The 23,039-nt window shown below is 35.2% G+C and overlaps 1 protein-coding gene across 2 annotated transcripts in view; it reads right to left on the bottom strand.

Annotated features, from left to right (window-relative positions):
- acvr2aa (activin A receptor type 2Aa) overlaps nt 1-23,039 on the bottom strand; it is a 61,581-nt gene that overhangs the window by 8,467 nt on the left and 30,075 nt on the right. For both annotated transcript variants that reach the window (XM_056465324.1, XM_056465323.1), the window contains exons 4-7: nt 18,389-18,543; nt 4,298-4,441; nt 1,282-1,425; nt 510-655 (exon numbers count right to left, since the gene is read on the bottom strand). In XM_056465324.1, the coding sequence (XP_056321299.1) occupies nt 510-655; nt 1,282-1,425; nt 4,298-4,441; nt 18,389-18,543 (589 nt within the window). The remainder of the gene's footprint in view (nt 1-509; nt 656-1,281; nt 1,426-4,297; nt 4,442-18,388; nt 18,544-23,039) is intronic.

A 23,039-nucleotide genomic window follows, 5' to 3' on the forward strand; every position in this document is an offset into this window, starting at 1 on the left:
TACAGTTTAGACAAAAACATAGAGAAAAAAATCCCTTCTTTTGCACTCCCAACGATTAAATGAAGCCATCTAGATTTAAAAAAGTTGTGACTTAAGATTTGTTTAGTTTTCAATATTTTAAGGTGTATAATGTTTATTATGCCTTTTTACAGATGAAATTAAGATGCCCTTTTCTCAGTCTGATCACATTGAGAAATGCATTATATAACAAAAAATGTGGTCTAAAAAACGACTTAAAGAAGCAGTGTAAACACCTATGTGGTCAAAAACACCACAAGCCACAATAAATACTTTCCTCCTACAGACCAAACACGTAATCTCAAGAGATGATTTGAAAAAAAGCACACCTAAATAAGGTATTCATACTTCACTGCATTGTCCCAAAACACAGGCTGAAATCATAGTTGCAACAATGCTTTCCCATTACTTTTTATTTGCTTACGCATGTCTGTTAATCATTTGTGATCGAATAACTGAAAACTCAGGTGAGACAGAGATACATTTCTAACCTGTGTGCGATGGCCGGTTTGTGACCATCTCGGTGTCCTGGAAAGTCAGAGTGCAAGTAAGCCAGTCCTCGAGCCATGGTCTGAGCGATGTGGCACAGCTCGTTCCACGTCACTACGTTGGCCTTCAGGTAATCCGTCAGAGAGCTCTGTAGATCAATCACAACTGCGCATCAGCCCGCAGTACAAACAACTTAAACCTTTTAACTAACAATAAGAAAAAACAAAAGTAAAAACTCAGAAATAATAGGAAGACCGACTGCTAATAAAGCAACTTGCAAAGTGTGCTTGCATCATGACATATATTGACTCAAATGACTTGAAAAGTTCTTTTTATGAAAATTATTTCTTTTACACGACTGGATCCAACCAGGCATCAACATGAAAAATGTCACTTTTGTCACTTCATTATTTCTGTCTTTTGAGAACAGCTCAAACAAAAGACCTCCGTATCTAAATATTTTATAGACAAACTGCAAATTTATAGAGAGACAACTACATCAATAGCATTCAAAAATAGCAGTGTGATGCATTAATTCTCTTTCCCAGCCATCAGTTTCTCTCATGATTATTTCAATATACAAGCAAAATGAAAGTCTTATCCAAATTCATGTAAAATAAATCAAAGATTGTAAATATCATTAGCAAAAGAATATAACGATATGTGATGGCAGACGGATTAAATCGTAAACTCTGAGAAAGTAAAATATGGATCTAGAAATGTTCATCTTTTAAAGTGTGAGCTAATAAGGCCCGGTTGAATTGGGCTCCAGACCTTCTCATGGTAAGCCGTGATGAGCCACAGCTCAATGTCTAGGTTGCTTCCTCTCTTCTCGGCCCCGATGAACTGAAGGATGTTTTCATGCCTCATGCCGGGGACATTGTAAATGTCATACTCGTTCTGCCAAGACAGTTTGTCCTGAGAAAGAAACAAAGTACACAGCAATTAGAGCAGTACTCGGGTCAAGATGGGCAATCCCCTGAACAGTGATCCACTGGTATATCAGTAGAGCTGCTAACTGATCATTATAACAAGTGGCAAACTAACTTAGAGACTTCTTGGCTGACATTCACAACCAACTCAGATTATGTAGGCAAGCAATTATCAACCAGAGATTTGACTCTAGGTAAAGGAGTGAGACAGCTTTTCTTAGTCTCAACTAAAAATCTCAATTTACAGATACCATTTCATGAAACAAATATGTAATATGTAATCTATAAACTGATATATTATACCATATATATTTAACAAATTTATACATTAAGCAAATATTGTACTATACTTTTTTGTGCGTGTTTTAAAAAAAATATTTTTTAGTTGTTTTTGCAGACAGAAAAACAAGGAACAGACAGACAAACCCATCATGAAATAATCTGTGCAAAATGTAAAATAAAGCATGAAACAAGGGAAAATGGTGACATACAAGACGTATATGACCTACAAAAAGACAGCAATTGATGTAAAGAGAGAGAGAAATAAAAAAAACTTACAAATCTTCAGAAATTAAACAACTCTATTAGGCTTTGTGGTGTTTTAGAAAAAAATGACTGGATCCCACATTTTATCAAATTTCCCAGAAGTGGTATGACTAATTTTTTCCAAGTGTAAAGTGGAGGTGAGTCCAAGAAGCCAGTCAGAATAAAGAGGCTTAACATTTTTGTTCCAGAAACAAAGGATAACGTTTTTTAGCTATGATTATGTCATTCTGAACAGGTAGCCGTACATTTCCGTTTAGAGTCTCCAGAAAATCTGACCAGCCAAAAATTGCTATCATTGGGTCAGCGAGTAAAACACAATTGTAAACCTTGGCAAAGAACTAAAATATTTCTAACCAAAACATCTAAATTTGAACTGAGCGATCGAATTTACAAAGCATTTTTGTGTTTTTAAGCCCTCAATTCTGCATTTATTTAAAAATGCAATAAATACTTTTAAAATGTAATTTATTCCTATGGTGCTGACGTGAAAATTTTAGCAAAAAAATAAAAATTTCACAAGATTTTTACAGGTTTCATAAGACCAGCAGTTATTTGATATTATAATCTTTGCTGAATAAAAGTATTAAATTGATTCTGTTAAACAGGGCTGAACAATATTACAGCATTAATGTCCGCAATAGTTATATCGCAGAATGATATTATTTATTAATGATTAAATGATAAAGAAATAATTTTTTGTTATTTTAAGAGTTATTTTACATTCAATTACTGTACCAGGGTTTCTACAGGTTTAATTAAGTCATATTTAAGAGTTTTAAAGACCATTTTAAGACCATAATGACTGAAATGTCTTACACAAGGGTAAATGCTAAAGATGCTATTTAATGGCCAAATTAAAACTTAATTTTTTTTAAAAAACAAATGTTATTATAAGGAAAATAATTAAACCATATTAATATCTAAATAGAGTTAATAAATAAACATTTCTTAAAATTTTTTATTGAAATATATTGTTAGTGGTTGGATGGGTGTTGGCCCAATAGGATATAGCTTCACATTGACAGGAAAATGAAGACCTGTTTAAAATAGTGGATTTAAGACTTTTTACTTATCTAAATTTAGATTTTTGAAATTTAAGACATTAAAACCCTGCAGATTTTGTAACTATTTAACTTTTTTTCTGCTCTGTTGTATTTATGTTTTTAATTTATTATATTTCATGCAAATGCACTGCATAGAAAAATACCTGATCATCACAGTTGATTTAATTTAATGACTTCTTTCCAAATAGAGCTATTCAAATCATCTGGTGAAATTATATTCATATCGCAATATACAGTTGAAGTCAGAATAATTTAATTTACATTTTTTTCTTTTTTAAAATATTTCCCAAATGATGTTTAACAGAGCAAGGGAATTTTCACAGTATGTCTGATCATATTTTTTCTTCTGGAAAAAGTCTTATTTGTTTTATTTCGGCTAGAATAAAAGCAGTTTTTAGCTTTTTAAAAACCATTTTAGGGACAAAATTATTAGCCCATTTAAGCTATTTTTTCCCGATAGTCTACGGAACAAACCATCGTTATACAATAACTTGCCTAATTACCATAAGCTGCCTAGTTAACCTAATTAACCTACTTAAGCCTTTAGATGTCACTTTAAGCTGTATAGAAGTGTCTTGAAAAATATCTAGTAAAATATTATTTACTGTCATCATGGCAAATATAAAATAAATCAGTTATTAAAAATGAGTTATTAAAACTATTATGTTTAGAAATGTGCTGAAAAAAAATCTACTCTCTGTTAAACAGAAATTGGAGAAAAAAATAAACAGGAGGGCTAATGATTCAGGGGGGCTAATAATTCTGACTTCAACTGTATATATCCCAGCAAAACAAAATATCTCAATGTCCATTTTTCCAATATCATGCAGCCCAACTGTCAAACTGTTTTTGATCACAATTGGAGGATCATTCTGCTGTTGTGACCCCTGATAAATGATGGACAAAGCCATCAATGTTTTTGATTATATTATTATTAATGAAATTATTTTATTTATTTATTCATCTAAGCATTTACTTTCAGCTTTCACTGTGTGAATTACAGGTGTTTGTACATATCTGGTTTTGAATCATTTGATTGAGTCATCTTTTCCACCAGCCTCACAGCAATTAGAAATAGATTTATTAGGTTTAATTAAAATCACATTATATGCTAATGTTGTAAATGCAGTGCACATGTGCTTCAGAGGCTGACACATGGCTCAGCTCCACGTTTGGCCGTTTAATTGGTTAAGCAAGTTAAATTAATTAACTGATCAGCTTTAGGAGCTGAGTCTTTTCATGCGGTACCTGAATGGGGAAAATCTTCACTGCTACATAGTCATTGAGCAGCTGAGCCTTCCACACACAGCCAAAGCGCCCCCTAGCTTTGATTTCCAACAACTGCAATGGCTTCTGGACCAGGGTGGGAGATGGCGGCATTGGTCCAGGATCCTGCAAAAAAACAAACAAAAAAGTGTTGGTTCAACAAACACATCTACAATGTAGATAAGAAGTTCTGTAATCTCCATTATTATTATTATATCATCATTCAACATGTTTCACAGCAACACTGGCTGTGACTTATGAACACCTTATGGAGGGTTTTAGAGTGACGTCATTAACCACCATAAGATCATTTCAGTAAGATGTAACTAAAGGGCCATTCAAAGCGATTATTGCAGAAGGTCACTGTCCGGAGGTCAGACCCTAATATAATCCCATGACTCTTAACTAAAGCATCATCTATGTTTATTTAATTACTGCAGAACTGTGACCTACTCTGTTAAGTGAGTTAAGGGTTGGTTCATGCTAGACTTTATATTCAGTTTCATACACTTCCATTCATACGCATGCAGTCGCAAGAGAATGGGTACACAAGCACATGCAAAGAGTTTGTCTGCACACTGAACTTGGCAAATTAGTTTGTCCAATATAACTTAAGTAGTTTCAGGTTCATTCTTTGTTACATAAACATCAACGAAAAAAAATTCATGTTTCTGAAAGGAGTTTTTTTTTTGTCATTTTAATATATTTGTGTATATAAATTTATGCTGTCCTTAGTGTCACAAAACATTTATAATGTCAATCAATCAATCAACATATTTCCTAAACAAAAGTACTAGTTTCATAAAAAATATAAATAAAATCATGCGAACACTTATTGTTATAGATGAAGAGAAATAAAAAGATTAAATCACACCAAAGCAGATGTTGTTTGCATTAGGATTATAAACATTATGAGCACATTTAAAGATCACATTTGTGGAAGAGCACTATTGTGATACATTATATGAAATAACACATGTCAATAATACTAACTGTGGTGATGTGTTAAGTGGGTTAAAGGTGGGTCATGTCATGCAGCTGAGCTGCATAAAGCTTGGCCAGAAGGGGCTTATGGGAGTTGCAGTTCAGAGCCTGTTAAACATAATCCATAGCTTCTGTAAGTGGACTACAGATTTGATAAGCTGACCTAGTTTGTGGGTAAAATGCACTGGCATGCCATTACACCTTGAAGGCTTGAACCTTTCTGTACTTGCCTACATTTAAATGTACGAGTGAGCTAAAACCCAGTGTACACCCAGCATGACCTTTCTGACCAATTACCCTTTGCCAGCAAAACACAACAGGCTATTTCCCACTTATCAAATGAATCCCAGCTATTCAAGGGAATCAGTGAAAGAAATAGGCATGGGCCAGTATAAGATTCTAATGGTATGATAACCTTGTATAAAAATATCCCGGTTTCACAGTATTGTCATTACTGCTCTAAAATATATTTATTTTATGAAAAGAAAACTAAAAAACTAAATACCAAAATTGGGTAAAAAAATAAACAAAAAAATCCCCCTGTATTTTATTTTTTAGAAACATTTATAATATTTTGGAGCAGTGAACATGTCAGGCTGAAGAATTCAGATGAATCATTGACTTCTGCTGTCTTCATTTCTCTCAAAAACACAGATTTCCTTACAATTTAAAATGTCATCTTTGGAGATATATATACACACATATATATACACACACATACAAATCTATATACATATAGATCTATATACATATACGTGTGTGTGTAAAATGTAAAATATTTAATATATAAATCTTTTTATTTATATATAAAAAAAACGTAAATAGAAAATCTTACATATACTGTTGGAACGGTATAGCAGAAAATTTTGGCGGTTTTTAAAACATTGACTTTTCCATACCACACCGTGGTATACCTTCAAAACTGTTATCGTCCCATACCTAGAAAGAAAGCAATATAGATGGTATCCGTAGGCACAAATCCAACCTCTGCTGCAGTGATAGTTGAGCTTGAAAAAAAAAATCTATCCTGATTGACAATAATACAAATTTAACCTGCAAATTTCAAATGGAACACAAAAGTATTTGTCAACGTCTGAACATAAAAATGATGTAAAATAATACATAGATAGAATTAGAAGGAAAAGGAGAAGGATTTGGGCTTTACAAGTCTTGAGAGATTCGCTCAAAAGCTCTTTACCAACCTACTTCCCTTTGTTATTCTTAAGAGCTGGATTGAGTGGAAAAAACAGCTTCATTTGGCCTCCTTTTGAAACAAACGCGCAATAAGTAGGTAGGATGAAGAAATGCTTGTCCACAGAGCACCTGCTAGATTGTGGTTTGGAGTTCAGGCAAAAGTAGGACAAATGCAGAACAGGCATGTTTTTATATGTGGCCTAAATTTGAACATGGTGGGGGGAAGGAAAGCACCGATTGTTCTGAACAGAGACTCCTTAGCATATGGATCTGGGTTGTTAACTAACTTTTCCCAAGTCCTCAAGGAAACGAATGCCAGAGAAAAGTACATTGCATGACTGTGGGTGGGAGGAGACGGGGTTAAAGAACAGAACATCCATCATGCAGAGAAGAAAAACACGAAACAGTCAGGACGCAGGCGAGAAAGTGAGTACATCTGAGATGGCAATGCTTCGCTGTTACACAAACCCAGAGAAACGACAAGTAATGAGGGAGGATGGAGGCACCGAGATCCTAAGGGGGATGTGAAGAAAACAACCCTGACCCTGACCTCACACACCTACACCCACGGGTCAGGGTCATGTTTACTTTTCCATTTGCCCAAACGTCAGTCACCGAGTAGACAGCCGTCATAAACATGATGACAATAGGTCTTACGGGAAAGCGTTTGCCCCTGGGGCAGCGGCTGTGCATGGAGGCTCAGAATGACATTTTTAAAGCATTCCTTTTCCAAAATAGAGAAAAAGAAAGAACAACATGGGTAATTTAAGAGGGCTATCTATCTACCCAGCGCCAGTGGCAGCTATAGTACGTCAGTGTGTAGGTTACTAGAGTTGTTTGCATTTTTTAAAGGGCACCTATGATGAAAATCATCTTTTGAGAGCTGTTAGGACAGAACAGAGTGTAGGTATAGGCCCAATCCCAACTATATTTTTGTACCCCTACCAAAATTACCCTTAAGAATTGGGACAGCACTACAGCACCTGCACACATCATCCGATGTCATCGCGATTTCATGCTTCATATGAGATCAGACGATCGCGACTGCTGTAGTTATTACAGCTGTGCTATTTTTTGGTATTTATCTTTAGGAAATCACTGAAGGCATATATCATGTTATCTTAACAATCTAATTTGGCAATAAGATCGTAACTGTACTGTGTATTTACACAGTGGGCAAATTCATCCATGTAAACACACAAACACAACATTAACATTATAGCAGACACTGTAAAAAGCTCATTCTCAGCCACTAGACTTTTCTGACAGGGTATTCCAGTGTCATCAAGTGTCAGAATGTTGTGGGACTGCTGTACATGAGTTATTATTAGGGATTATAGATCGCAAAATTTAGCGTATTTATTTAATAATTTTTTTAAAAGCATGACGGTAAACATGGAAGCGGTTATGAATATATTAAAACATATGTTTGTTTGTCGTAAAAATTCGTAATGACAAAAAATGCAAATTTGTGGAACTAATTACTTCTGGGTTCAGCAATACTGCCGTTGTGGCTGGTGTATTATGGGAAATTTTCTTACCTTTTGGTTTCGAGTGTGGTCCTGAAAAATCTTCATTCAAAGGGCTATTTACCCCTTCCCCTTAGCCCTACGCTTTCAAGCTAAAGAGAATTGGGACACCTCTACCCCTGGGCGTGCACGCGCAAAACGAGGGGTAGGGGTAAAGGGAAGGGCTAAGGGGTAGAATTGGGATTGGGCCATAGTGTAACCACAGTCATGTTGGGGTGATATAAAGACAATAAATCTTTTTTAAATTTCCTGATGTTAAAACAGGATCCAAATCCCTCCCGTTTTGAGGCCTACTGCAACGTTACGTAGGAGTGCAGTTTCCCCACCCACCGAATTGATTGACAGCCGTGTATTAACATGTCTCTGTAGTAATGCATATAATCAACAAGACAGCACATGCACAAAGCAACTGGGATTAAAGGATCTGTTCAGCTCTCTGTGGTCATCAATCATAATCAAATGTGATCAAGAATGAGTTTTAAAAGTTTAAAACGTTTTTAAAATGGTGCATGTTTGTAATGAATTACAGCGATTTTACCGTCTTTATCACCACAGCAGCATGTCAGTACAATTATAAAAGACGCTTTAATCTCGGTTTGTGGGCATTAAGTCAGGTTTATTTTGTACATCAACATAACGGATGTCCATACAGTAGTGGATATTAATATGTATCCTGAAACATTTGTGTGCAAAAACAGGGCAAAGTTAAACGCGCATTTTGTGTGTGTGTGTGTGTCTGTGAACATTGTAACGATATTATGCGTGACTCGTCATTGCAGAAAGGCTTGAATTAACTCCACAACAAATACATCAAATAATCATTGGGGAAGTTCTTACTGTAGTATTTCTCACAAATGTTGCGTGAGATCTGCTTCCTTCATGTCTGTCACTGTGCTGTTTATCTGACACAGCCGGAGATTGAGGCACACTGACAAAACTAGCATTAAAGGCACAGGCAACAAAAACAGCTACATGGTGTTTAGAGCAGAAAATCCTAATATTCTGAAAGGTATAATAAATAATGTGATGGGTGTTTTGAGCTGAAACTTTAGAGACACATTCTGGAGACACAAAAGACTTAAATTAAATCTTGAAATGGGGGTAAACTAGGTGCACTTTAATGTCTGGAAATACAGAAACAATTTGGTTAGCAGTCATACATGCATTTAGAGCCATCCAGTGTGTGTGGCGCCAATTCTCAGTTTTTAACTTGAATATACATAAAAAAAGAGATCATTTTGGTGATGTATTTTTCATATGAATTTTTAAAAACGATCTGTACAAATTCCATCTCATTTGTTTTTGCATTCAGCCCACAAGGACATTATCATCACATCCATTCAGACAAAGTAATTGAAAGAAGGTATTGATGTGAATAGCTTTAAATGATTTTAAATCTCAAAACAAAATTATATTGCAAATAATATTTCTTTATATTGCACAATGAATCTTTATATTGAAAAATGAATCAAATTTATATCACCTGAATAAAAGCAACCCCAAGGTCGACTGCTTACCAAGACTTGGTAAATGCAAGTGCACCTGGGGTAACTGTTCAACCTTGAAATTTTAGGGGGCTTCAGATCTCTGGTGAATTATTTACATACAGTTATTCATTTGGAAGACACATTTAGGCCAAGAGGTTTGCTTTAACAAATGGAATGGTAGCAAGATATTTCCAATGCAACACAGAGACAAATGCTTACAGAACTAAATGGACTTCTCAGAGCTAGAGTTTATCTTGTCAGCAATGAAACAATGGAGAGGAGCATCAATGTGATGTATTGTATTAAACCTTCAGGATGGACTAAATCTGCACAGCAGTCGAGCAACAATCATTGGCTCAAGAAACACTGAATGGTCATTTGATTTCCTTTTGGGCTTCCCAGTATTACTGTTCAATCACCCTCTAAGAGCACAAAGTGATTTAAAAGGTTGTAAAAGGGCAATATCTTACACTTCTGCAGTTGTTTATCTTTCCCTTGAGGTCCACTTATAATGTTAGTCAAGGTTTCCTGGACCAAAAGTTAAACATTGTGGTCATAATCCAGTTTTTTTTTAACCATTATCAACTTTTTTTCCTGGGCCCAAGAATAAAACCATCTCTCCTCTTTTTTTTCTCCCTGTTAAGGGGGTCACACACAGGAAGCGCCGCGTATTGTCATATATTTCAGAATTCTAAACATGGGTTTCTATCAGGGTACACACACCAGCGCCGCAAGTTGGCCGCAAGTCGGCGGCTGTCTGCGGCGCCCAGCCACAACTTAGTTGTTCACTACACTGTTCATTTTCCTGTCGCGCCACAGAGCGTCATCTGAATAGTTTCGTTTAAAATAGCATGTGAATACTATTATAAAATAGCATGTGAATGCTTTCAACTGTCATGTGCGCGCAGTGTCGCTGCGCTGAGCAGCGCATCCGGTGTGTGACGGCCTTTAGGGTCACAGGAAGTTTTAAATGATATATAATAGGGGTCTAACGAATTACAACAGATCACAATCCACAGTTCGGATTGCATGTGACCCGCGGATTATTATGTTTTTTTTAACTTGTAGGTTAATCCAACATTTATAACAATTGTAGAGAGATTGCCTCCCGCATCATTCAAATCACATGTTTGAAAGCAATTTGGCTTCCCTGTAAAATATAATGATGACGCAAAAGGTTCTGGTGAGACCTATCTAAATGCTTTCTTAGGCTATTAATTAAAGGTGTTTTCTGTCACTGTTTGTTTAGCCTGCATCAATACATTCAAATGTAAAGCTGCACAATTAAACATTAAAAGATCGTGATCTCAATTCAAACCTGCGCAACATGAATGATAAAGATTTGTTTAGGTTTATTAATCCTTCGAAGCAGTGCATTCAAATCTGCGTTCGATCGAGACAGGTTCAGTTCTTACACTTTTTCAGTTAGTTACAAACAATTAAATAACACAAAAGTACTGGGATAACGGTTTATAGTTCAGATATAAACACTGATGTTTGTAGTAAAGATTAAAATCACTGTTTAATGGAACTTGACACTGGTGAATTTTGTAGCAATTACCAATAAGTGGCGACAAACAACCATCAAAATGATGTCACTGAATAGGTTTTCAAAATGAAACACCTATAAAGAAACATGAAGTTATATGTGTCAATTGTTGAATCATTAATAGAAAAAAAGTACAAGAAGTTCTACATTTAGCATTATCAGCAACGGTAGCAAAGATAATTTTTCATATTGAATATTTTTCCTTGTTTTCAGCTTTCGGTTCTTTCTTGATTTTTATTTTTATTAAAATCATAGGTTCTAAGTTCTGTTTGTTAAAATCAATGTATTTTACAGTAATATTTTTGTATAAATGGAAAGCAAATGACATTTGTCTGCTCCCTTTTTTGCTGACCTAAAAAATGGTCCAATCCATGACTTAAAAACCGTAGTGAGATCCAAACCATGAGATTTGTGATCTGTTACACCACTAATATATAATTACTACAAAACTGCATTACTATTTCAATTATTTTAAAGTTCTTTTTAACATACTGAAGCATTACCTCTATAAAATCCTTAAAAACATTTTAAACTATATATTTTGCTTTGGCTGTTTTTTTTAGCTCAGAACATCTGTCAAGAAACACATTCATGTAAAAGTAAATACAGCTCAGGACTCACCAGGGCATATCTTAGTTCATTAAAGTTTTTAACATTTTTGCCTCTCTAGCCAAAACTTCAGATCTGGATCCTCACATTCATCAAGCTTATCAAACCACAGATTTCTCACATACATATTGTGTGTGTTGAAACGGAGAATGTCCAAGTGGCAACGCAACACTGATGCAATATGACACTTTACCATGAATCTTTCAGAAAAGACTACAAATGCTTCATATGTGAAGTACAATAAAAGCACTTTAAGCTGTTCCCATTCTCACATTCATAACATTCATCTTTGCATACATTTGCTGCATGCTTGGAGACGTGCATTTTTTAACCTCAGTACTGTGGTTTTACCATGCACCTAAATCAAGGGATCTCTGCCTGAATCCCCTGAAACAGAGAGGATTTCATTTTCTGTTATCCGTGCACTGAAAGTCAGAACATCACAGATTGATGAGGCAATGTGCAGGGATAAACGCAAAATAAACCCAGTGGGATATTATAGGAAAATGGGCTAACAAAAACAAAGGGGTGCTTTTGATAGCAATGAAAAAGAGGTTTAAAATGAGATTCCAACATAATCTTGAGGAAAAAAAAAAAAAGATGAATGAATCAGGCTTCTCTTACCTCTATCATTATATGAAAGGCGTGCTAGTTGAGGAAGGAAAGAGGAAATCAAGCGTTAGTTTTAGTTTAACGTATAGGAGATGAAAAGACGAGATGGGGAATTTCACGATTTCTGAAAAAAAAAAAATCAGTTATCTTTTTTATATTAAAAAATAAATGACTTGCCGATCTAACACACTAGATTTCCTTTACTTAACCTAGTAAAATTTGTCCAAAAAGAATTATGTCAAGCCAAAAAATAGTGACACAGCTTTGTTTAGTGTATGATTTCACAAATAATGTGTTTTCATTAGTTAAAATACAGTATTATTCTGTTTAATGTGAAGAGAATTATGGTGTGTTCATGCCTGGTTAGGTTTAGTTCCATTAAAACAAACTCTGTTAGTGTGGTTGTTGTCCATGCATACGTGAACATGACAATCATATTTTGAATCACTTAATCAAAACAATCAATTTGAACAAGAAGATCTTGGATACAAACACTGATGTCTTGTGGTGAAAACAATCCAACCCATCGGACTAACAAACCAGGCTTTATTATCAAGCAATAGAATTATATGCTAGGAATGCTAGCGATTATAGATTTCAGTTGTATGATTATAGTCTGAGGAACAATCACAGTTTCACGTTTATCATGATTATTCTGCATTCATTAATTTCAAAACACTACTAGTTTAGAAAATCACATGAAAACTCTATATATTTTTAAGTGTTATTTATTGCTGCTCAGTAACCAAATAATACAGCACATAATTATAATAATAATAATAATAATAAACAATAGTTAATTTCTCTTTAGACTTCATAAGTGAAAAAATAAGTGAAAAAGGTAATAAAAACAATTAATAAATGTAATGTAAAAACAAGTAATAATTTTACACTGAAAATAAATGACAACAATAAATAAATAAAAAATGGAATAAAAAATAGTATTTGTCTAATATAAATCTAAGCAACATATTAGCTAAATATTTCCATTTTAAAGAAAACAAATGTAGTCAATGGCTGCTGAACCTCTGTCTGAAAGGCATTTTTGATCAGCTATATTACAAAATCAGTATTTTTATTTTGTATATATTTTTTTCTCTTTGGAGTAGAAATGTGTATATTCCATACAAAGTATGAAGCTGAACGGTCAGTTCTTGTCAAGTGACTCGTGGTGCGCAACGCATGCACATCACTCCTGAAATGCGCGCAAGAAAAGAAATACACTTGTGTGCGCAAAAGACATGATATGTGAACAGCCCTTAGTTAATAGCCTCAACCATAGGTAATCCAGTGTGTGTGAGCCTCGGTGTACAAGCTTGGAGCTTTAAACTAGCACACAGTTGGCATAACTTAATTTAGTTGCAGCAGTTTTGTTCCATGTAAAAATGCTGTGTTAAGAAGCCTTTATGATAAATTAACCATGATGAATTAAAGCACGGTTAATAGTGAAATTGGTTAATCGTTGCATCCCTATTATATACACAACAAGAAAAACAGCTGTTTGTTTTGCTAATGCCTTTAAAAAAAGTTTTATTAGTTAAACAACAGCAAAGTCAAAGAAAAAATGTTGATTGAAATGAAAATTAGTTGAAAGAATATAAATCGAGAACTCTGCAAAGAAGAAAAGGAGAGCAAAGCTCTTTCTGTCGTTGATTTTAAGAAGCTCTGAAGTTTTAAAAAACTTTGTTACGTACTCTTCACATTGATTAATTACCCAAGGTTCCATCATGTTTTTTTTTGATCAAATACAGATTTTCAAAGTTGTGTTATTCTTTTTGAATCACCCTGTATTGTTCAAAACAAATGTTGAAAAATAAAAACACGCAAAAAAGACCTTATTCTTTCTTAAAATAATAAAGTAATATTTTCATTTCCAGCTAACTAACAGCATAATTAGGCTACATAGCTGTAGCTCTATCCATTCTGACGGATGACTGATTTAACTGGAAACTAAGAACATAAACCATTATGCTCTGACCAATGATGATGACAGTTTGCTTATTTTTGGTGTATTTATGCTTGTTTAGTCTTAGAAATGATAGTGTGAGTGCAAAGCAAACCAGAATAAAAAGTATAAAAGCCTTTAGTGGTCTAATAAATAAATAAATAAATAAATAAATAAAGGAACAATAACACAAGTATGAACACACCATAAACGTAAGCCATTCAGAGGCTGACTTGACCCATAGCAAATATAACTCAATTAAAATATTGCATTGCATCTGTTTATCCATCCAATTAAATGAATTTGTTTATTTATTTTTAAATTTTGCAATCTGGTTTTGTGCAGCTCGTTTTAGATAAAAACACTTAAGGATACAGGTGTGAGTCTCGAGTATATGTTCCGATCAATAACCTTGCCTAAAATATATTTTTTCGTTTTTTGACTTGTTTGAGATTTTAACTTTATGTAAATGAATATAAATGGAAAGAATGAACCTTCTGCCCCAAGGACACCACTCAGCAGTTGCTGCTCGCACCTGAGGCCAAATTTGCATGTTACAGCAACTGCCAGACTTCCACAAAATACTAAGAGACCTCACCAAATAAAACAGAACACTGGGAACATTTAAAGATCTCAAAAACAAAGTAAAATGTATAGTTTAAAGAACATGGGGCACGAATTGTTACTGCTCAGGGAGTGCAAAAATCTCCACGCATTCTCATTAACAGACTTACTGTAGAACTGAAATCTCCTCACACTGCACTTAATTTCTGTGCAGGAACATGTTAACCACGACTTTAACAAAAAATGACAACAAGAAAATAGAGTTTTTAGAAGTAAGGTGCAGCACTTAGCACACCATGCCTCTCTATCTACTAAATAATATACTGCACAATGCAAGATAAAGTAACAAACAAAGAGGTGGAGGAAAAAAATTATTTAGATCATGGGTTCCCAAACTTTTCAGCCCGTGACACCTAAAATAACAATGCCAGTGACTTGCAATCCCCAAATTCCTCGGAGTTGGTTATAATATAATATAATATAATATAATATAATATAATATAATATAATATAATATAATATAATATAATATAATATAATATAATATAATATAATATAATATAATATAATATAATATAATATAATATAATATAATATATAATGTTGCGCACACAACAATAGTCCTATATAAACACGATTTTGACAACACAAAAAAGTGCAACAGTCTAACCATATAATTTTATAGTCATTTATTAATTTGTTTCATTTAATATTAACTTCAACTAATGAGACTGGTGGACGCAATGTTTTCAGCACAAGTCTATTCATGGTTTAATTGTGGAGATCGACACTCAGAGATCATTCTCATTATTCAGTTGTGGCCTGTATTTATTTTGAATGTATTTGATTGGCATTAGGGCGTCAGAAAATTTTACCTGGTGCTCTAAAATCAATCTGCTGCAGCTGACTATTGCTGTGTTGTTAATCTAACATAAACACCAATCCTATGAAAATAATTATTTAAAGGCTGATGGCTTTTCATTTGCATGTTGTTGTTTTTTACTATTAAAACTATTTTAATCTTCTGTGGGTTATGGTTTAATAAATAGTTTAATAAAATAGATGAAATTTATTAAACTAACAGTTTAATAATTTTTTAAAAACTTTTAGAACTCACCAAGCAACCCACTGTCATTGTCCTGCGACCCTCACTTTGGGGAACCATTTGGGAACCATCATGATTTAGATAATGATAAAAGTTGAATGAGTTTTTGTGACCCAAAATTGCCGCAACACTAAAATAAGTGTAGCTGAGCTGAACCTGAATCTAAAGAAATGAAAGCAAGGCAATGAGTTTTACATGAATCTCCAGCATCTGACCTCATGACCTGCAAAATGCATGCAGCTGCCTGAATGGCCGTTCCTTCCTGAAACAAGACATTCCCTTTCTCGCCATGAAGCCAAGCACTTAATGCGGTTGAAGCACACTGTGCTCTCTCTCCTGAGGGGCATGTTGGGTCTTGGGCCCTCGCAAGAAAACTGTTAAATAATCAAGAAGCCTCTCTCTGCCTTCTAAATGTTATGTATGAGACTCTAAAGTGGAGGCTGGGGGCCATATGTTTCCAAAGAAGACGCATTATTTTTAACTACATGTTTTAAACCAGCCTGAGAACTGATGGGGAAACATTTCAATCAGTGCTATTTAAAACAATGCTGATGACAACTGCTAAAGGCATCATAAAATGAATCTTATTTATGGTGATAAAGTGGCCAACATTAATGCACACAGTAACCACCATCGAACACAGTTCACATATTTAAATGGAATTTATTGTGCATTTACGGGTTGCAATGGAAATGCTCACAGAGATAACATCAATGGGAAAATAAACTAAGTGACCGAGTTACAGGAAAACTAACGAAAAACAAACAAATGGTGATAAATATCAAGTTAGGCAGCTCTCAAATTACTCATATTTAGCTTGGCCTTCAATATAAATATTTAAGTTTAGCAAAGATTAGCATAAAACACTACAAAGAGTGAGTACATCACAAATGCAGCAACCACACGGCAATATTAGCTCTTCTAAAAAACAGAAGAAAGCTAAATATTATTTATCAGCATACACTAAGCAAGCAATTGGACCTTAATGGTTTCATCATTGAGAAAAAGAGCTGAAATATTTTTCTGCACTGAAAAGTACAATCTTATGAAACACGCATTCAAGAGAAATGACATTTCTAAGCATTTCATAGCAAGCAGATTTCTCTGTGGCACTTTGTGAAATGTCACATGTTCCGTCAACAATTTATAAAATCACTTCTGGCAATCTCACAATGTTTGTGACGCATTAGAGTGACAGCTTTAAAGCTTGAGTCAAAATTCTTGAGAAATCATCGATTAAAACAAGAACAAATTGAACATGTACTGCCATTCAAAAGGTTTGGGGTCAATAAGAAAAACAACAACAATATTAAAACTATAATACTGTAAATTATGATTTCAATTTAAAATAATTTCTAGTTTAATATATCCACTTATATTTCTGAATGTTTCTATTTTATCCATGACTCTTTAAAAAACTGAAAGTTCAAAAGAAAGTAACTTTTTAAAATAGATTTACAGTGTAAAAATATTTACACACATTTTTGATCAATTAAAGGTAACCATGCTTAACAAAATATTAATTTATATAAAAATAAATAATAAAAAAAAAAATCAGCAGTGCTTTTTAATAAACTACTTCTCACAATCCAACCCATAGTTTGTCGAATTTACTGACAAAGGTACCATTAAAAAAGTTGCCAAGACGGTTTCATTTTAACCAAGTGTTGTTATAGTCCCTGAAGACTTTTGACTGCTACATTAGGAGCTAATAAAACTTCTTCCATATCAAAAACAAGTTTGGGCTGATCATGATATTTGATATCAGTAGCGCTGCGGGGATGGTTCATCTGTCAGATCTGGCCTACATAACACTGAAACTCAATCGGGGAATTCCAAATGCTCACCTGACACAAAGGTAACCCTTTGTGCAACCATACAAGTCCCATAGCTCACCCCGACACACGCGCTAGTAAATGCATCTATTCAGAGCTGCCGAAGATGTCCTGCAGTGCTCAACAGTAAGGATTGTTCTTCCCCGCTGGCCCAGATTCTTCGACATCACAGGCCAAATCTATAAAGATCTATTGTGTAGTTCAGAAATAGATGTGAATCTTAACACTAGTCCCACACAGAGGGTAAAGGTCACCTGATTGCTCGTGTCTTGTGTTCTGTCAGCTCTGTTATCTCGTGTTTATGGTGGGAGAAGAGGGCATCGAATCACAACAGCGTCCTGACAGATCTCGTCTGATTTCATCTGACAGTGCGTTTGAGCTTGAGCGAGTGTGACATTGAGCACATTAGATCCCTGAAATCACTGTCGTTCGCATCAACAGGAGGTGCCAGCAGGGCAAATAACAGCTCCCGATAGCACCGCTTTTAGTGGCAAGAAGAACTAAATTCACTGATAAGAGCAGATGGACTTTACAACACTGTGCTGAATGTGATTTACTGACATAAGTGTTTTGCAAAAAAAAAAAAAATGGAAATGCACCTCTCATTTCATTAAATGTGAATTAAAACGCATGCATTATTTATTAAAGAGATCAAATTACCTGGGTAGGCACCAGAACAGGAGGATATGCCAGCTTATGATGCCGATACATCCAGAAGGAGAGCAGGACAATGGCTGCAATGCCCATGATGGGCACGATGGAGTACAGAAGGGTACTGAACAGCGGCGGCTTCTGGGTGAAAGGGTTCGATGTCGCTGAAGAGAGAAAAAACAACAAAGATCAGCATTAATTAATACAGTTATTAAGTGCACAATGTACACACCTGTTCAAAAGTTTGGGGTCAGAAGTATTTTAAATTGGTTTCTGATATTCAGAATTTATCCGTCATGTAAAGAGATGAATTTTCAGCAGCTATTACTTCAGTGACAGAAGATCCTTCATGTATCTAATATGCTGATTTGGAAAAAAATCCTTACCCCAAACCTTTAAACACCATTGTACCTGTGACCAATAAATTACTTATTGTGAATTAATGGGAAATAACCTTGGGGCTGTTCACACTGGATATAATTCCATATTTTGTCATAAGCAAGTTCAAGTAGATTTTTCATTTACTTAAGGAAAAATATAAACAGTTTTAAAAGGGTTTCACTTCAGTGCTCCATCCTGTGTGAAGGTCTCCTTATGTTCCAGTGCTTAAGAAAAACAAATGATTGCCATATTCAGCTAATTGAGACTATTCTGTTATTAATTAGGTTATAATGCTTTTTACTAATTATAATTTTTATATTATAAAGCATGCACAAAGTGTATTCTTTCCAAAGAAGATATTTACAGATACTACAAAAGGACACCTAAAATTCTATACGATTACACCAAAAAAAAAAAGGAGCCGGAGATAATTTACGTATGACAATATTAAGAATTCACATTGTACAGTATGTGCTTGTTTGGTGTTCTTTAGTACTTGTTTAAATTTAAGACAAGTCAAGTTGTGATACCAAACAAGACCACATGGACAAAAGAAACTGCTTTGACCTGCCAGCATGTACCCACTAAAGTGCACAGATTCGCATGACCAGTTAAAATATTATCCTGAATGTGCGTAGAAACAATGTGTATGTACTGAAATGTGCCTGTGCATAAATACGGTGTATTTGGAGCACACATTCATGATTTGAGTTTGCATAAATAATAATGGACTCATGATATTGGATGCATGTCACTGTAATTATCTTTGGGCAACCTTTAAAACCATTCTCATCCATTTAAACTTTCTAAAAATGCTGGTTTGCTTCATCCAGAAGATAAACCAATAACACTTTATTTTAAGTCACAATTCATGATATTAACAAACCATTAACTAACACTACTAGCTTAATAAACTACTAGTTGCTGTAACTACTGCAGGGTATATGCAGGAATCCTAAAGGTAATTTCAATACCTTTTTAAGACTTTTTAAAGACCTTCTCAGAATATTTTAAGACCTCATCGCCACTTCAAGCTCCAATCAATATCATACCTTTAACTTAATAAACAGTTGTTAATAAACAGTTGTAGTTCAATCAATGGAGCACAACTATGCAGAAGAACTCAGATGAGCTCGGAAGAATCAAAGCCTGAAAGAATAAATTACACGGTTGTTTTCAGCGACAGGCTTCAGCCACTCGTCCCTTTCTCCAACCAGGAGTACGCAAACTTAAATCTTCCCATTTTGCTCTATGGTTACTCTACATGTGGAGAGCGTCACATCACCTTCCCACATTTGTCGCAAATTATGTGACATCACTCGGACGGAGGAGCTTAGCCGGACAAGCCCTGGCCTGAACCAATCGCATGGATCGAGCACGCTGTTGTTAATATTAGGAGGAAAATAAATATATTTATGCTTTTGTGGAGTCAGACACTTTGGACAACACTTTAACAAAATTTAAGACCTCGTAAAAACGCAATTAAGACTTTAATACCTTTTAAGGGTCTTAATTTTCTCATAATTGGTTGATCAATTTTTAATACTTTTTAAGACCCTGTAACTATTAGCTAGGGCTGGGCGATATGGCAAAAAACGTAATCTCGATTTTCCATATTGAACAATAACGATACATATTTCAATACAAGTTGTTAATGCTTCCAGATTTAAGAGTACCCCAAGAATGACTGAAGCCACACAAATTAAAGGGTCAATTAAATGGCACAACATATTTTCAGCTGATAAATACATATCTCTAATATGATGAAGAGCCTTTATTTGTCACAACACTGTTACATTCAGCAAAATTGGACCCCTTTGACCACACACAAACATCACACATTTCAGGGAAAGACAGGTCAGTAGAGACATAGTATAGAAAAATAGGAAATAAGATACATTGGGGAAAAAAAAGCCCCTTCCAGACTGTCCTTAAAGTAGGGCAATATTAACACTTTTAGATTCCCATTGTTGCACATTTCTGCTGTATGATTGGCTCTTAGATTAATATAAAAAGTCCAGAGCTTATCATTGTTATTGACATTAATTTTATCGCGATTCAATATAATATCATTTATCGGCCCAGCCCAACTATTAGCTGTTTATTAATAATTAGGAAGGTAGAAGTTGGTTTTAGGTTTTATGTAGGATTAGGAATGCAGAATAAAATCATACTTTATAGCTACTAATGAACAGTTGATATGTTAATAATAGGCAGGTAATAAGCCAGTAGAAAATAGCATAAATTGTGACAAACTAAACTGCTACCAATAAACCTAGTTTGCGTTTCATTAGACCATACATTGGTGGGATGTGTCAACTAGGCATGGAATGATAACCATTTTCAAGGTATACAGCGGTTTGGAAAAGTCAAGGTTTTAAAACCGCCAAAATTTTCTGCTATACTGTTCCTAAGGTATGTAGAAGATTTTTTATTTACTTTTTTATTTAGTTTATGACAACAGTATCTCCAGCAGAAAAGATATCCAAAATGCTGTTTTAAATTGTAAAGAAATCTGTGTTTGAAACTAATGAAGACAGCAAAAGTCAACGATTCATTTGAATTATTTAGCTTTGTTTACTGCTCCAAAATACTTAAAATGTTTCTCAAAAAAAAACAAAAAACATATATATATATAATGTTTTCAAAGGGGAAAAAGTAGTTTTTTAACCCAGACTTTTAAAAAGACTATATTTTAAAGAAGTAATTACAATTCCGTGAAACCGTGATATTTTTATCCAAGGTTATCATACCGTCAAAATCTTATACCGGCCCATGCCTAGTGTCAACAGTGGTATTTTTTAATTACACATATGCTCATAGGAAATATCCTTGACAGTCACACCATTATGATTATTACTACTTTTCTAAGCGATATAGATGTGAAAAGGCATGACATCAGCATTTGATAGAATGACTTCAGCTTGCATTAGCATTACTAAGCAGAACCTCAGGAGAGTTTGCACCTAATTCCCTCGAGAGCAACAGCACACAAACGTGGAACAGGAGAGATACGTAGAAGTCTAAAAAACGCCTTCTATACTACGCATTAGCGAGATAAGCAGTGTACATTGAGCACCTCTCACTGCATACTTATTTCATGTCCCACACCTTTTTTTGAACTCGCTAATTACAATTCTCAGTCTTGAAACTCAAGGTTGTTTTGATCCCCGAAGGCAGCTAACAGACCCTGCCTTATGCAAACAGATTTATTCCAATGCATTTGCTTCTATGCAAATGCAAATTTCCATTAAGAGTGAATCAACAGAACTGCACGAGTGTGTGCTTGAGGGAGAATAGCACACATGCTTAGTCAGTGCACACGGTGGCCTTCGCTTTCTCTGCATCTACTGCCAGAGATCGGATTGGGCCGTGGCTGTTCGCCAAAGATGCAGCGATCCTTCACTCTAGTGTTATGGCAGAGCATTTCCTATTTGTCGGGCTGACCGGAGGACCATGTGTGCGACCCACCCGGTCAAACTTTGACTGAACCTGTTTTAGCTCTGGTTCAACAGAGATCCCACTCGTGATGCCATTGCTTCCCTCTCGTGCCAGATACGGACTTAGAAGTGGGATAAGGACTGTGGATTAAAAAAAAAAAAAAAAAAACACCACATCCACCCCCAACAAACCCACTTGAATGATTCTAACCCTTCCCCCACTCGGCGGGCAAAATGGCCACACACTGCCGCGGGGTATGAAAGTACCCGGTCACAAGGTCATGAAAAGCACACAGCTCCATGCTCGCAGAAAGAGAGTTCTGAGAAACTCCAGTGCGCTTTGTGCAACTCTCCACGTCCCTGTGGGTTTTTGCATTTCATATCAAGATCATTCCATATGGAGTGAGTCAGTGCTGGAAATAGAGCCATTACATAAGCTCGAGTGAGACCCCCCACCCACCTCCTCTGCTACTGAAGTACTGAAGACTCTTCTACCCACCACTTCTGCACTGATACCACGGTTATAGTGTCAAAATTCATCAGGCGGAGCTCAACCAAGCGCTGCACGCAACCGAATCAAGCGTGTTTTCGAGAGGCCGAGAGCAGATGATAAATCACGATTGCTGAAACGTACAACAGCCCCCCTGCAGGGAGCAGAGAGCAGTGGGCCAGTAGATTAGAACCGCTGGCTCTGTATTCGCTGACATGCCTCCATCCCTCATTTAGTTAAGAGGATGTTGATGTCAGTGTTTACTCAGAAGAGATAAAGCGACCAGATCAGCCTCAGTAATCTAAAAGACACGGCCATCTCTAGGGCTTGGCCAGCACGTTATGCTGTT

This window comes from Danio aesculapii, chromosome 9, assembly GCF_903798145.1.
Source record: "Danio aesculapii chromosome 9, fDanAes4.1, whole genome shotgun sequence".
Taxonomy (NCBI): Eukaryota; Metazoa; Chordata; class Actinopteri; order Cypriniformes; family Danionidae; genus Danio; species Danio aesculapii.